This window comes from Acanthisitta chloris, unplaced genomic scaffold, assembly GCF_000695815.1.
Source record: "Acanthisitta chloris isolate BGI_N310 unplaced genomic scaffold, ASM69581v1 scaffold17160, whole genome shotgun sequence".
Classification (NCBI taxonomy): domain Eukaryota; kingdom Metazoa; phylum Chordata; class Aves; order Passeriformes; family Acanthisittidae; genus Acanthisitta; species Acanthisitta chloris.
In genome coordinates this window covers 42730-57209 of record NW_008652392.1, presented here as the reverse complement: position 1 = coordinate 57209, position 14480 = coordinate 42730, and the positions used below count along the sequence as shown (strand labels likewise).

Sequence of the window (14480 nt, the reverse complement as noted above, 5' to 3'; positions counted from 1 at the left end):
GGGAAAAATCTGTACTTTAAAATACTTGTCAGCAGAGAGACACTGTGCCTTCCAAGCACCAGCTGAGCCAACTGATCATAAATATAAGGCTGTAGTCACGAAAAGGTTGTAGGACTGATAGTCAAACCTGAACAGAGCAAGAGACCACTTTACTTCTTGACTTACATTATGGTTATGTTTGAAGAGACTGATGGGACAGCACGTAATTTGGCAGCATCGCAGAAAATCTCCAGCCCTTGGCAGGTACACTCCACTGGCACAGCACCAGCCACTACATGGGGATAAGAATGTGTTTGTAGCAAAAGGTTGGATATGTGGTGTGATGGGATGTGGAGAAAAGAAATATGGTGTAAAAGAACAATGAGCACAAAGATATATATAGCAGGCTGTGCTAAACAGAAATTAAGGCACATGTTTTTACATAATTGATTTAGACCTTGGAAGAACCTAACAATAAATATAAAAGGACAAAAAAATTATGGTACCTCCTGACATCTGTGAAAGAGATTATAAAAGCTCTTGAGCCTTAGGCTTGGTATAAAGGAATCAGGCATGGAGTTTTTGCAGCTCTTTTAGATTATTTGAGTCCTCTCGCATCTTTCAAAATGAACATAATTCTGCCCATCTTGAAAACGGGTCAGGGAGTCTTTGCTCCCTTTCACTCCATCTTTGTGCTTTAAATTAGTGCTCATGGTAGACAGCAGAGTGAAAAAAATCTGTACAAAGGCATGTATAAGTGAAGGGGGTTTGCAAGTCTCATTTGATGTACAATGAAGTGAATCAGGCAGAATGTCACCTTCATTTCACTCTGAAATACGTTTTCCATGGTCTTTCTAGCAGCATTAACAAATTCAGATAAACATTTATATTACCCACCTAACTGGCATATGTTAATTGGCATGTGTTGGACACTTCTCTTGCAGAAAATGAATCATCCTTAATGGGCCTGAAATCAGCTTCAAATTAGCATTTTATCAAGAAAAGTGTGGCAGCAGGACTAGGGAAGTGATCATCCCCCTGTACTCTGCAGTGGTGAGGCCACACCTTGAGTACTGTGTTCAGTTTTGGGCTGAGTGCAGCAAAGGGCAACGAGGTTCATAAAAAGTCTGGAAAACATGTTGTATGAGGAACAGCTGAGGGAGCTGGGTTTGTTTAGCCTTGAGAAGAGGCAGCTCAGGGGTGACCTCATCACTCTCTACAACTACCTGAAAGAGTTGTAGAGAGGTGGGGAACGGTGTCTTCTGGAGTGAGAGGACTAGAGGCAACAGACATAAGGTAAGATAGGGGAGATTCAGATTAGATGCTAGGAAAAACGTTTTTCACTGTTAGGGTGGTCAGACACTGGAATAGATTGCCCAGGGAGGTAGTGCAGTCACCATCCCTGGAAGTGTTTAAGACACATCCAGATCTGGCGCTGGAGGATATGGTTTCTTTCTAGAAATTTCTTTCTAGGAATCATCATTAATAAACAAATAATATTGGTAATTACTTACAGCACTCAGGTGTCTTTGTCTGAAATGCATACAGAGATTTCAGTTTATTGTATTTGTCCTTCGTATAATGTTTATCAAATTGCAGAGACCATCCGTTGTTGTCTTCTAATAAAAAAAAGCCAACACCACAAACAGAAGACATTACAAGAGAAATAGAAGGTAGAAATGCCTTCACTAAATGTAGTTGCATCAAGTTTTATCTAAATACTACGGTATCTTTTTTTTCCCCCAGAGCATTTCATAGACTCTTAGACAACCTTATCTTTATACAGCTGCCTAATCACACATATCTACAGAGATTATGAGCTGAATAGTCCAGGAAAGTTGAAATGATTACTACAAATCTGACTAATGCTTTCAGAGGGCTGTCTTGCACTAACACAGTGTATAATTTCTTCTATAAATCTAGATGAAGGCCAAATGGACACTACCTTTCATGAGATAGGAGGACTTGGTGTAACATATTCAAGTAGGTATGTTTAAGTTTAGCTTAATATGCATCTTAAACAAAACACAATTCCATGCTACCACTTTGGTCATGGTGCATAGGTGCACTAGAACCGATTAATTTATGGCTATAAAAGCAACAAGTGAAGAGCAGATCTTTCAGCTCCTTTCAACCAATGGGCATTTCCATATATAGCAGTGCTAGAAATAACTACAGACCTGTTTAATATTTGTTTCTTGGAAGTCTATTGTATATCTGACATCTGTAAACTAACTGACCAGGTAACCACTTCCAAAACAGGGCGGAGAAGGAACTTGCCTTGAAAAGCTGTGGTCTGGTTTTAGTTTTATTAATTTGAATATGAGCTCTCTTCCACTTTGACACTGCCCACAGCCTTTTAATTTAAAGTATCTCCTTCAATGAACATGTGCCTGTAGCAGAAATGTACCTTAGGATGGCACTCACTAGCTGGTGAATCAAAGTATCCATGATAATTGAAAGCAGAACTTTGTAAAGATACCTACTGCCAAACATTTATGTAAATACTCTGAGGATGGCTCTGCTTTGCTAGTCATTCCGGTCTTAGTTTCATTTTTATGATGCTCTAGCAATGTTCTTTCCCCCCTGCAATTTCACATGCTAAGAGTTCAGTTATACTTAAATACAATTCCTCATGGATATCTCTTTATAAATCTTTATATTTATGTAAGCATTACTACAGCATCTATTGACTTCAAAATAGGAAGGGAGAAATAAAATCTATTTACCTCTTTGCAACTTTTCCCATTCTGAAATGGTGTCTCATTTTTCATGTCACTATACAACTCGGTTGCTCTTTCCTCAGCTAAGTGGGGAAAATACCTTGAAAGCATCTCCTGAAACCTGCCTATGGAGCATCAGCAGATGAAGCTGGTTTTGAGAGATGCCTGCCTCTTCATGGTCTAAGCTGGAAAGATACACTCTACATGCTGATTAACAGATATTATGTAAGATTAAGTAAGTTCAGGCAAGCTATCTTTTATCTAGTTACTAATTTATTATGCACAAATTGCAAAGATGAACAATTCAAAGTAAGCATAAATCCCTGTCTTCAAGAATTGCTCCAGTAAGAGGAAAAGGCTGACCTGAAAAGTGCCTTCTTCACTCAAAAATTAATCTGAATTAAATTATGTCCTGAAAGAACAGCAGCCTTCCACCCAGTAAAGGCATTTAAGAACATTTTACTAACTTCCTCAAGGGCACCTGGTATGCTCTGATCCATTAGCAGTTTTGCCAGTCTAGATCATTAAATTAATATTCAGGAGCAGCTTAATGCCTTTTGGACAAAACGAAAGGTACTAGCAAATCTGCAGAAATATTGCTCCTGCCTGTTCTAAATTCTCAGGAGAAGCTCAGGTTTGGGACTGGGTGCAGCACAGGGTGTGTAATCAATGAAGCAATCCTTTGCCAAATGGTGAATGTCTTATAAACCTACTGCCCTGCAGACAGGACTGTAATGAGCTTTCCTCTATCATTATTCCTGAATATTTAACTGGAGCACATCCATTGGCTTGCCTTTGTATGACTGGACCCAGCAACTGGGACCCGAAGAAATTAGTGGGAATACAACATACACAGAAAGGATAAGATTTAAGAAGAAAGGATTTTTTTCTGGAGGATTTTGAAACAGAAATTTTGAAAAATGATTAAAAAATGAGATTATTCTTGAAGTTTTAATCATACCAAATAAATGTTTTGCAGTCAGGAATGTAGTCTCAAAGTACTTTGGATTTTCTAATTCATAATTACATTCATAGAAAGTTTTGGACAACTAACCACTTATCTGCCATGAGTTCTATCCCCCTGTAAGCCAAGGAACATATAAAGTATAATTTTTCTGCATTTCCCTGCTTCTGACAATAAAGAGTGTATATATGATTTTATTCCATTTTTTTTGTACTTTTAAAGTGCTTTGCCAGGTGACAAAACATGTACAAGAGGTGACCATCACTTCACACCTGCAGAGAAAAAGGACTAGTATTGCCTTGCAGACTAATAGGAATGACATGAAGGGACAGTTCATCAGCATTTTTGAGGAAGTTGAGAGGGAGATCTGTATTTTTGGGTGGCCATAAAAAAACAGAGGGTCAATATCACAGAGAAGATGGATTATTTTGAACTGGAATCATTCCAGTTGTTTTGAGTTCCTGGTCAGTTCATTTTAAGTAATGGGCTTTTCTCATGGCATTGATTTTGTTGCCTACTAGAAATACAGCAGCATGTCTGAGTATAACAAAACAAGTTAGTAAATATTTTTTGACCTCAGAAATGTATGCTTTGGGCCAAGCTTTATACTCAAGGCTGGGACAGTCTTTATTTTATACAAAGTGTCTTGTCAAATTCCAAAAGAATGTGCAAATAACTATATTTAGTACAACCATTCAACAAAGCATTCAGTGACAGAACTCTAAATCACTTTGTGACCATTCTGAGTTTACATGGAAGGTCTGTGACCTGTTTACCTCTTTTGAGGCAAGATTCTCCAAACCCTTTTAGAAATTACTAGTAGTAGTACAGGTCTTGAAATCCCAAATCTATCATTTGAGGGAGTTCAGCTCAGATGAGAAATTGCTTTTGCCTGAGCCACTTCTAAAATAGATTATGTTGGCTGAGCTTCTGTAAAAAAAAAAGAGATCTGAGAAAACAAGGTGTCATCAAATCTTCCTCTACACGGGATAAGTGAAATAAATGCTGGTGAACTGGATTTATCTGACTACAGACTATTACACTGTTCCTTGCTAAAAGTTGCCAGTTATCCTTTCTGATGGGAATGAGAAGCAGCATGTTAATCCTGACAAACTACAGATTTGAGTAATCTTTTCAGTAACACATCCAAGAAAATATCAGCTTTGCACAATTAAAGACACGTCTCTTACTTGGTATGGAGCTTATGGCCTGGGTGTTATCTATATAGCCTTTCCCTTCTCTCAGCCATATCTTCATGGGTTACTATGCAGAGAAATGCTATCAGTTAAATGCATAAGCACTCTAAAGAGTGTGTCACCCTTTGATTTTGCCTTTGCTGTTGGTGGTCATAACCTACAGACATACTTCTTTCTGCCAGGTGTTCAAATAAACTTCCCCTTGCTGTAAGACATTACTCCAGATGAGAAGCATTTCCTTTAAAAATGTTTACAGATGAAGGAATATGATTGCCCTTTTCCACAATGTTGAGCCATAATAATAGAGCCTAATAATGCCTTACAGCAAGACCAAAACCACACTGAGATTTTACAAACAGGAGTTTTGCAGTACCTGGAGCATTCAAATCTGGGAGGGAATTTCACAGACCCAGTTTAGATATTCAGTCAGAAAAAATAAAGAACTTAGAACGGGACACCTTACCAGTCAATGCAAAAGCAATTTACCCCACACCAAACTGTGTGTCACTGCACATTGACTGTGCCCTGTACCTGCTGATTAACTGAAATGTAACTTGTCTGCTTACATGTGACAATGCAATCACAGTAAAATGGACAGGAAATAAATCAATTCAAATGAGGTTTGCAGTTCTCTGGATGAGTTAGATTATATGCTTGCACAAGTTTATTCTTGATTTTAAAACAACTTAATTAAGCTAGTGCAACTCTTACGAAAATAGGCAGGCTCAAGTTTCCAAAAGGTAAACTTCATCTCAATGCTGCAACTTTATTCCTGTGAAAGATGTGCATAGAGAGGGTTTCCAGTTTTATAACAATACTTTTAATCTGTATAAATTATTCTGATTTTCTATTCTTTTTTCTCTCTCAAAGTATTTTCCATTTTCTAAATATATGTGACAGAATAAATTAAAATAAGCTAATAGCATGAATGCTTCTATAAAACCTTGAGCTGCTTGAGAGTTCTGCAGTAAGCAGCAGAGATCAGGAGAGACATAAGTCTAGTTAAATGTAATAGTTCCTCTTTAGTTAACAATATTTAAAGACTTCAGTAAGGAAATTGATTAAAAGCCTCCAGAAGTTCAGCAAAGCTATTCCATCTGCTGATATTTGCACATCATGTAAATCTGATTATTTCAGTGCTATGTATGGTGGATGAATAGCGATGACAGAATAAAATTTGGGCATATGTGAAAAATTTCTGTGTGAAGCTTGAAAATCCAATCTTTTGTCAAGTATTTGCTATATTTTGAGTGTACTATTGACTGTCAAATGCCTGCTTTATGCTTCATAAACAGAATTTACTATCTAGAGCTCAAAACTGAATGGTGACTGAATGGTACATTCAAATCTCACATTTTAGCTATGATGGGGAGAAATGCCATGTCAGGAAAAGATGAGACCAACTATAATGTTATTCATTATTTGTATTAATTTGAAATATCAAATCATTGAGGTCTTCTGCAATGTGTTGAGTCAAAAATGGAAAACAGACCCTCTGAAATGTCTCATCCCTTGTGAGCAGTCTTCTAATATTAAACTACACATTTTTGCATAGGTGTTTTGGAACACCCCATAGAAATTTAGATTTCTGATATGGAAATCTAGAAGATGATTTCATGAATCTACAGAACTGCAAGAGTTCTCTGTAAGTTTATATAGCTTCAAAGAAACACATATGAAAGCAGTGTGGCATTATACAGATAGTTATTACTTTGATCCTGTTGAATTTTTGTAGACCTTTTCATGAAAAGAGGTAGTGTGTTTTAACTTATTGACTAAGGTAAGCCAGTCACCTGATGACTACCTGGCACACAGTAACAGATGAAGTCTGTGTTTTTAGAGGCAAATAGGTGCAAGACTTCAAACAACCACTCTCTACCCCAGGTCTTTTGGAAACTCTGTCAGTGATTTCCAGCCTGTGAGCTACACAGAGTTTAAGGACTATCTATAAACTTTACAGCTGGGGAGTGGCACACTGCCTTTTGTCCTGAGACCTCAGGCCTGGGAGCCACACAATGGTAAATACATTTAGCCAGTGAAGAACTCCCCCAGAGTCAGAAAGAAATTAAATCTGCATGCCTGTTCTTGCTTCACTGGACTGGAAAAATGTGGCTATGACACTGTGATTAAAAAACAAATGCAGACACACTGTAACCATTGCCTAGCTGCCAGAAAACAGTTTTGCAGAACTATCAGCAAAATTGTCCAGAAGCCAAATTTTTAAATACTGAGGAAACTTGTTCTCTCAGAATAGCTCAGGCTACTTTGTTCCATTAACTACTCTACATAATTAAAGATGATGCTTATGAAAAAGAGATAAAATGAAATACCCTAGCACATTGTTTTTTCCATTCCCCATTTTATTATTGCAAGTAAGTAGAGTGTAGTCGAATGTGTAACAGTAGTTGTTGTTTTTTAATGCCCCATTCATGGCAAAAAAATTTGGTTTGTGGAGGTGCAAGGGATTAGGTCCAATGCGTGTGATTTTGTGTTAAAATACTTTTTGTTCTAAGTAGGTCTTATACCTGTGTTATTTGCACATAACTATTTCCTCTAGAAATTTACTAGTAATCGATGAAAATCCTATTTTAACAACCAGGTCTGAGATGGAGGACAGGAGCTATTCAGTAGTATGAAATGGCAGCAATCCTAATCTTAAGCAAGGCATAAACTCTATCTACTCAATTCCCATATAAGTCTGAAAAAAAATAAGAATTGAGGCATTTATTTGTGAAAGTTATCTGCCACAGACTGCATGGGAAGAGACTGTATTTTATATTTCCTCTTTCTGTGACAAGTTGCAGGAGACCACAACCTAGATTTCTTCATCTAGAGAAAACAAAATATTAAAAAAATCACTGCCAGCACAGTGCTTCCAAACAATCTTATCCAGTGTTATTTATGAAGGCTGGAACATGAGTGATGAACATTGTTTTTTTGAAACATCTGAGCTTTTCATTAATTTCCCAGTTTTGGTAAGTTACAGTTCTTTGCGCACTGAAGTCACTGGGAACCTCTCCACTGATTTTAGTGAAGTCAGTGCAGGTCAGTTCTCAGCAGGCTCAGCCTTGCTTCATAAAATATGCTGTGATCAGAAGCCCAGGTGGTGTGACTGGAGATTCTACATTGGTCATATTGTTTGTATCTTAAATTAGAACAGAACATCATAAATTGAATAACTCTATAGATTTTGACTGCATGTTTGAGTACTATCAAACCTAATGGAAGTTAGGAAAAATTTCTAAATCTGAAAGCAGGACCATTTATAAAGAAATGAGTGCACCTGTACTTTGCATACAAGGGATTTTTGGACCCTGTAGCTACAGAGTGCTGACACACAGTACTAGCTACATTAGAGACAGAGCAATAGGTCTTAGTTTTAGTTTTCAAGTCATATCATAAAATATGCTTTAAAATTGACCAGTTAGGATATAAAGTCCAGAAAAAAGCTCAGTACCTTTTGAGGTCGGATTATGTTTCCATACTCCTCCCAAACAAAATTCAGGAGTTGATGTGTGGTTTTGAAACAAGAAACTTGAGGTAAGCTACACTGCAATTTTCTGGGAGGTTTCTTCCCAAGAACTGGCATCATACTAACACCACAGCTAACTTACAGTTCTGATGAGCAAATCATGCTGCTGATCCAGCAGAAAGGCTGGAATATCAGGAACAATATTGCAACAAAGGTCTTAGATGATCACACAGGAGAGACAAATATTCAGTCTCTAAGTGATTTAAAATTTTACTGCTTTAAGAATTTTTGCAGCAGTTTGTAATTAACATGTTATGGCTACAAAATGATAACTGACCCAGAGTTATTTCCAGAGAGATAATTACACAAAAGTTAGACTGAGAACGTTGTGCTTTTACCACTGCATGTAATAGTCGGAAAATTTTATTCAGCGAAAGCTGACCCTTATGTAGGACAAAAACTTGCTCATTCCAGCCTCTAGTTAGATGGCATATCTGAGAACTCATGGAAAAAAACCTTTAATCTGCTCTAAATTATTTAAATTTTAAAATTTACACTTTATATTTTTTAATTTATTTTTTTGTGTCTGCAGCTACTCAGAGTAGGTAGTTTGAAAACAATAAACCATAGACGATCACAGGCAACGTTAGTTGTATTCTGTCCAAATGTATGGAGTAAATTTATGTTATGATTTAACTTTTTGGCTGAGGTTTTTAAAAATTTTTCGTGTGTCAATGTATTAATCTAAACAAACATGCACCTTGAGACAATAAAACACGTAGGCTCAGTGAAAAGCTACATAAATATTGTTCTTTTGTTCTGCATTGATCAACTGTTATTTTTATCTGCTGTTGTTAGTTTACTTTTGTTTTGTTTATCATTAAGCATTGCAGTCAAAGCAGAGATTCCAAAATGCCTCTTTTCATGAATATATACTTGGGAATACATACTTGGCAATTTTACTGTGGCATTGGGCATCAAAGGGTTTGCCTAGAGATTGTTTAGACTACATTAACAGCAGCATTGCAGCAGTAATGTCTTTGATGTAAGAACTAGTCTTTACTTGTTTTAGGAACAATTCCCATGTCAACACTGCCATAGCAGTAGGTGAGCTGAATTTGTGATTACACCCAGTGTTTATCCTTTCTGCTCACCTTTCAAAAAGCAATGAAGTAAACAAATGTTCTAACCTCCCATCTATTAATGCCAAGTAGCTAGAGAATCAAATCTTACAACAGTAAATAAGCAGGAAAACCTCTTCCCTGGAAAATTAGGCTGAAGCCATTACATTTGAAATCAAACACAGTCTCAGTAGGTTAAAAGAGTATCAAACTCACTCTGCTGTGCCAACTGGAGCTTTAAACAAGCTTGGGCAAGGAAGGATGTTGGAAGTACTATATAATTTTTCCCCACACATTTTGAGTTTTTCTAACAGATACAAAAATAACTCCAAGAGAAACATGATACAGGCTAAACTGCTTTAAAATACACTCAGCCTTTTTATGAACTTGATGATCCAGCAAGGATGAGCATGGGACAGAACAGCAGAGAAATATGTACTGCTATACTCAAGTTTAAAAAAGGAAATTCCTCAAAACCATAAGCTTTATGACAAATTATGAAACTTTAAATAAATGATTTTTTATTAAAATATTTTATTCATGACAGATTTGTAGAGACACCTACTTCTGCTTGATGGACTATGTTTTCAAGTTCAAAAGGTAACATGCACATTTAAGGTTGTCTAGTGATAGTTCAAGCAGACCTGCCCATCACTGAGGGCATGATAAATTGCTTGCTGCCTCCTCTTATTGCAATTTCCTACACTGCCTCAAGCTCTTCCCCATCAGGATATCACACAAAGTATGTTTTTGGTTTTGGAAACCAAACTAGGTGGCAAAGACGTGAGTATTCTAAGACAAGTGGCTTCACTGCCCTGTGAAATATCAGCTACAATTCACCCCCTTCCAGAAGTGGAAGAAATGCTGAAGTTGAGCTGGCAAGTAGGATGTCCACACCCTGAGATTAAGAACTAACACAGCAGTCTGAGACCTAGAGTCTGTTCCCAGGTCTACCTATGGTCCTGATTTGAGATCATTTCACTTCTCTGGATCTTAGTTTTATGTTTATTATTTTGACTTGGAGAAGATGATGGAAGTGAAAGAGGAAGCAGATTTAAAGATGGCACCACAAAGCCAATCTTCATGTGCCTGGGCTGGACAGGAACAGTGATTGCAGCACATCTGAAAACACATCTCTCAGTGAGAATTCAGTTTAGCTGAAATATTTATAACCATGTTTTGCTGTTACCAGGCACATAGTGCCTGAAACAGGATTAATACTGCAAATCATCTCAAAGATTGCAACAATAAATATCCCTATAGGAATGAAGTGGGGAATGAGCTGAATTTACTCATTAAAAGAAGAAAGGGCTACAAGATAGTTGGAGTGACACATTTCAGTATTTTCAGAGGCTCCTATCATGCTGGTATATTTTGCACTGCTGCCTTTTACTTTTTGTTTCAAGGGCATATAAAGAGTTTTATAAAGTAATTCTCTTGGAATATCTACATGTGCTTTTTATGCTAGTTGCTTCTCCCATTTCATTCACTGATGTTTCTTAAAACTGTTATTCAATAATGGCAGTTGCTGTTAATATTCAGCACAATTAGGGGCTTGTATTGAACAGTTGGATGTTCGATTTTCTTGTGTTTAGAGTACCTGGTTTTTTTTGTTTGTTTGTTTGTTTTGGGCTTTTTTGCAAACAGCAGTATTATATTTTGAAAAGAAGTGTAGGTTTTTTCCCTTCTCTTCATTTGTATTGTCCTTTCCACCGCAGAAAGAACTACACTCTATGACATATTATTGCTCTGTGTTTCCTTATGTTATTACACTAGTTTTACTGTAGGCTTAAGATAGTGCTTTATCATTACTGAAGAAATCATTAGTAAAGCAGTTGGTTTGCCTAATTTTGTCTGATATATGCATTAAAAAAACCCCAAGCAACCAAAAAAACAGCAGTATTTCCAAATTCTTTTGAGGGTGTATGCTGATTTTTTTTCTTCCCGCACTTGTTGGGTTGAATCTTGTAGACTGGCCACCTCAAAAAGTCTTATTCAGATTTAGGCAAAAGTGTTCAGGAATTTAAAATGTGAGGTACTTAACTAGAATACCTTGTGGATAAGATTAAAATTTCCAATGGTACTGCATGAAACAATTACTCCACTGGAATAATTTCATTTTGCACTGCTTTTGTGTAACCAAGAGCAATGACTTCAACAGAAAACTAGCTGAAAATCTAAATAATGGGTAGAAGGAGCCAGAGTGCTGGCACGAGGGAGGTATACTAGGGTGGTCCTGAGAAACTCCAGGAAAAAACCCAAAACAGACAGATTGTGTTTTTGTCTCAGAAGCTAATTACTGGGGCTTCCTTTCTTGTATTTTAAGCTAAACAAATAGTCACAAAAGAGAGCTAAGATCCCCACACTTACTACAGTGCGGAGGCATTGCAGAAAAATCTCATCAGGACATTCCCTATTTTCAGGCAAGGATATGGCTCTTCCTTTAATTGAACAGCAAAGTTTGACTGCACTACCAATTTTTGAGAAAACATTACTGCTGAATGACCGTAACGTGTAACACATGGCATGCATTTCTAAATGAGACATGATATGAAAAAGACACCAACAGTATAGTTTTTTCAGTAAGTCAATACAGTGACTTCACCTTTTGTCATTTAGGTTTTCAGAAACTGAGGCTAACTCATTCTTGAATTACCATTCAATTACGATTGAATAAGATTCAATATCGCAACTGAATTGTCTTGTATGTTCCTTTCTATAGAATAACACTAAGGCATTACTAAGGACTTGATGAAGCTTGTTTTTCATTGTTACAGAGTTCAGTAATCACTGCTTGAAGCAGCCTCCCTGCTCACTGCCAATCCATGTTTGTCCTAATTGAATTTTTGAAATTTGTTTTTGGTAATGCCACAATACCTCAATTCTGCATCAGTAATAAGGTGAGATGCAAGGAGTTGTCTTTGATTAATGGTCTCAATGATCCTAAAGTTCTTGTCCAGCCTAAACTGTGTATATCCTAATAGGCATTTTGTCAAGCTGTATGCTTTCAACAAGTCCTTGTAAGATGGACTTTGTGGTATTATACAGAAATGAAATATGGATAAACCAACTGTTTATGGTCCTTGGACTACTTAAACTTAAGAGGGCATCACCATCAGCAATTTCTGCCACTGTAGGGCAAGATGATTACAGAAGAACAGAATAAGAGTGGATTTTGTTTAGGATTTTGATTATGGGCAACAGAAAGCATGTTTATAGCATCAGCAAAGGACAAAAGTACAAAATGCTGCAGGTCCATTAGGTGGAATTAGAATTAAAAGTGACTTTCATATGGAGTAAGACACTGAAATTTGATAGGTGTAAGAATAAGATACTTCACACAGGTGCAAAAATCACCTTCACAGATACACAATGATGACTACTTTCAAATCCTCATTGACTTTTCTGAGAGTGCTTGTGAAAACTACTTTTACCATATTTTGTTTGAAATTTCTGTCAGAAAATTTCTTCTAGTATACGTAGCTTGGAATTTTCACTTAATATTTTAATTCTTCCCATCCCAGTGTGCCTGTCTGGGACAGGCAAACAGTTCACTTGCTTGGCTCTGAGGAGCTGGAGGCAGTGTGCCAGGCAGGGCACCATACATCTGGCTGTCCTCCATGGCTACAGGCAAGCTTCTAAGGAGTAGGAAGCTGAGTTTCCCCATCTGCCATGGATCAGCAGCTCTGGAAAGTACCTCTGAAAATATCCAGGCTGTTAGCAAGCTGACAATTCCAGTGAATAAAATATACTATGGCTGGATTTCTCTCCCTGCAGTCTTCACTCACAACCAAATGGCTAAGTTCTCTTCTCAGAAAACATGGGGGGCCTTTCCAGAGTATCCCAGGTCTGTGCCATCTTCGAGCTGCATCCAGGCACTGTATGAGACATGCTGCTCAGCACAGGCTAAACCTGTGTTAGGGCCATGTTCACAAATAAACAGCAGGGACAGGTATGTGCCCATGCAAACCTGATGCCCTGTCTCTGCTCAGTTTGTAGCAGAGGTAAAGGCTACAAGCCAAGTCAGGCTCACAGCTACCATCCAGATGGGTCAGGAGTGACCTGACTACTGTATTCCCTGAGATTTTGACTTTTCCAAAAGCCAAAGCCTCCTAGTAGTGCAGCTTGCACAGTATGCTCACACAGACACATATTTCTCCCAAATTAGGGCATTAGTGATTTCTGAAAAGCCTTGAAAATTCTTCTAAATTATGTTTCCCACATTAAGTCACATTAAGCTTTACATAAAGTCTGTTACAGAAGCTTTACAAAAGTCTGTACCTCTACCTCTCCTCAGCAGCAATCTTTGATAGATCACATACATCTAATTCTACATATCAAAATGACATGTGCAAACAAGTTCAAAGCAGGGATAAAATTGGATAAACTGATATAATATACAAAGAAAAATGTGATATTTCCTAGCAAATCACTTGTTGGGTGGATTTCTTAGCTAAAGCAAAGACTTGCTGCATACTCTGCAAATTGTATCTTTCCTATTCCTAACACTGTAGCCTTCTGTTTAGTGCGAGCCCTACTTGGATTTCAGTAACTACAGGTGCTAGACATAAAGAAAAGTCTCAAGCACATACCACAGTTGTCTTCATCGGCCTGATTCCCACAGTCATCCTCACCATTACAGTGAAGTTGTTGGGGCAAACACTTTGTGATATTGCCACATGGAAAGTAGCCCAGGGGACACTTGACTCCAACTTCAGAAACATGATCTTCCAAAGAGTCATGGATAACTAAATAGGAACAGAAAAGGTATGCTTACTTTCAGGTGTGTTTAATGATATTGGATATTATGCTTTCATAAATACTCACTTGCATTTGAATGTTAATATCACGTAACAAATACATATTAGTTCATTGGACATGCAAGTACAAGTAGTATATGAAATACTTGTTAAACTTGGCAAAAAACATTTATATCATTAGCTAATTAAATTTCCTTTGCTATAAAGCAAACAGATAATTTCTCCCCGTGCATAAGATTGAAATGTTAGTGATACAAGACAAATG

At 37.3% G+C, this 14480-nt stretch overlaps 1 protein-coding gene across 1 annotated transcript in view; it reads right to left on the bottom strand.

Moving 5' to 3' along the window:
• The window catches only part of RXFP1 (relaxin/insulin-like family peptide receptor 1), a 31609-nt gene extending 17422 nt beyond the window's left edge, over positions 1-14187 (bottom strand). Inside the window, exons 1-3 of the mRNA XM_009077229.1 lie at positions 14048-14187; positions 1494-1598; positions 166-271 (exon numbers count right to left, since the gene is read on the bottom strand). Of these exons, the coding sequence (XP_009075477.1) occupies positions 166-167 (2 nt within the window). The 5' untranslated portion in view covers positions 168-271; positions 1494-1598; positions 14048-14187. The remainder of the gene's footprint in view (positions 1-165; positions 272-1493; positions 1599-14047) is intronic.
• Positions 14188-14480: the final 293 nt, after the last annotated feature.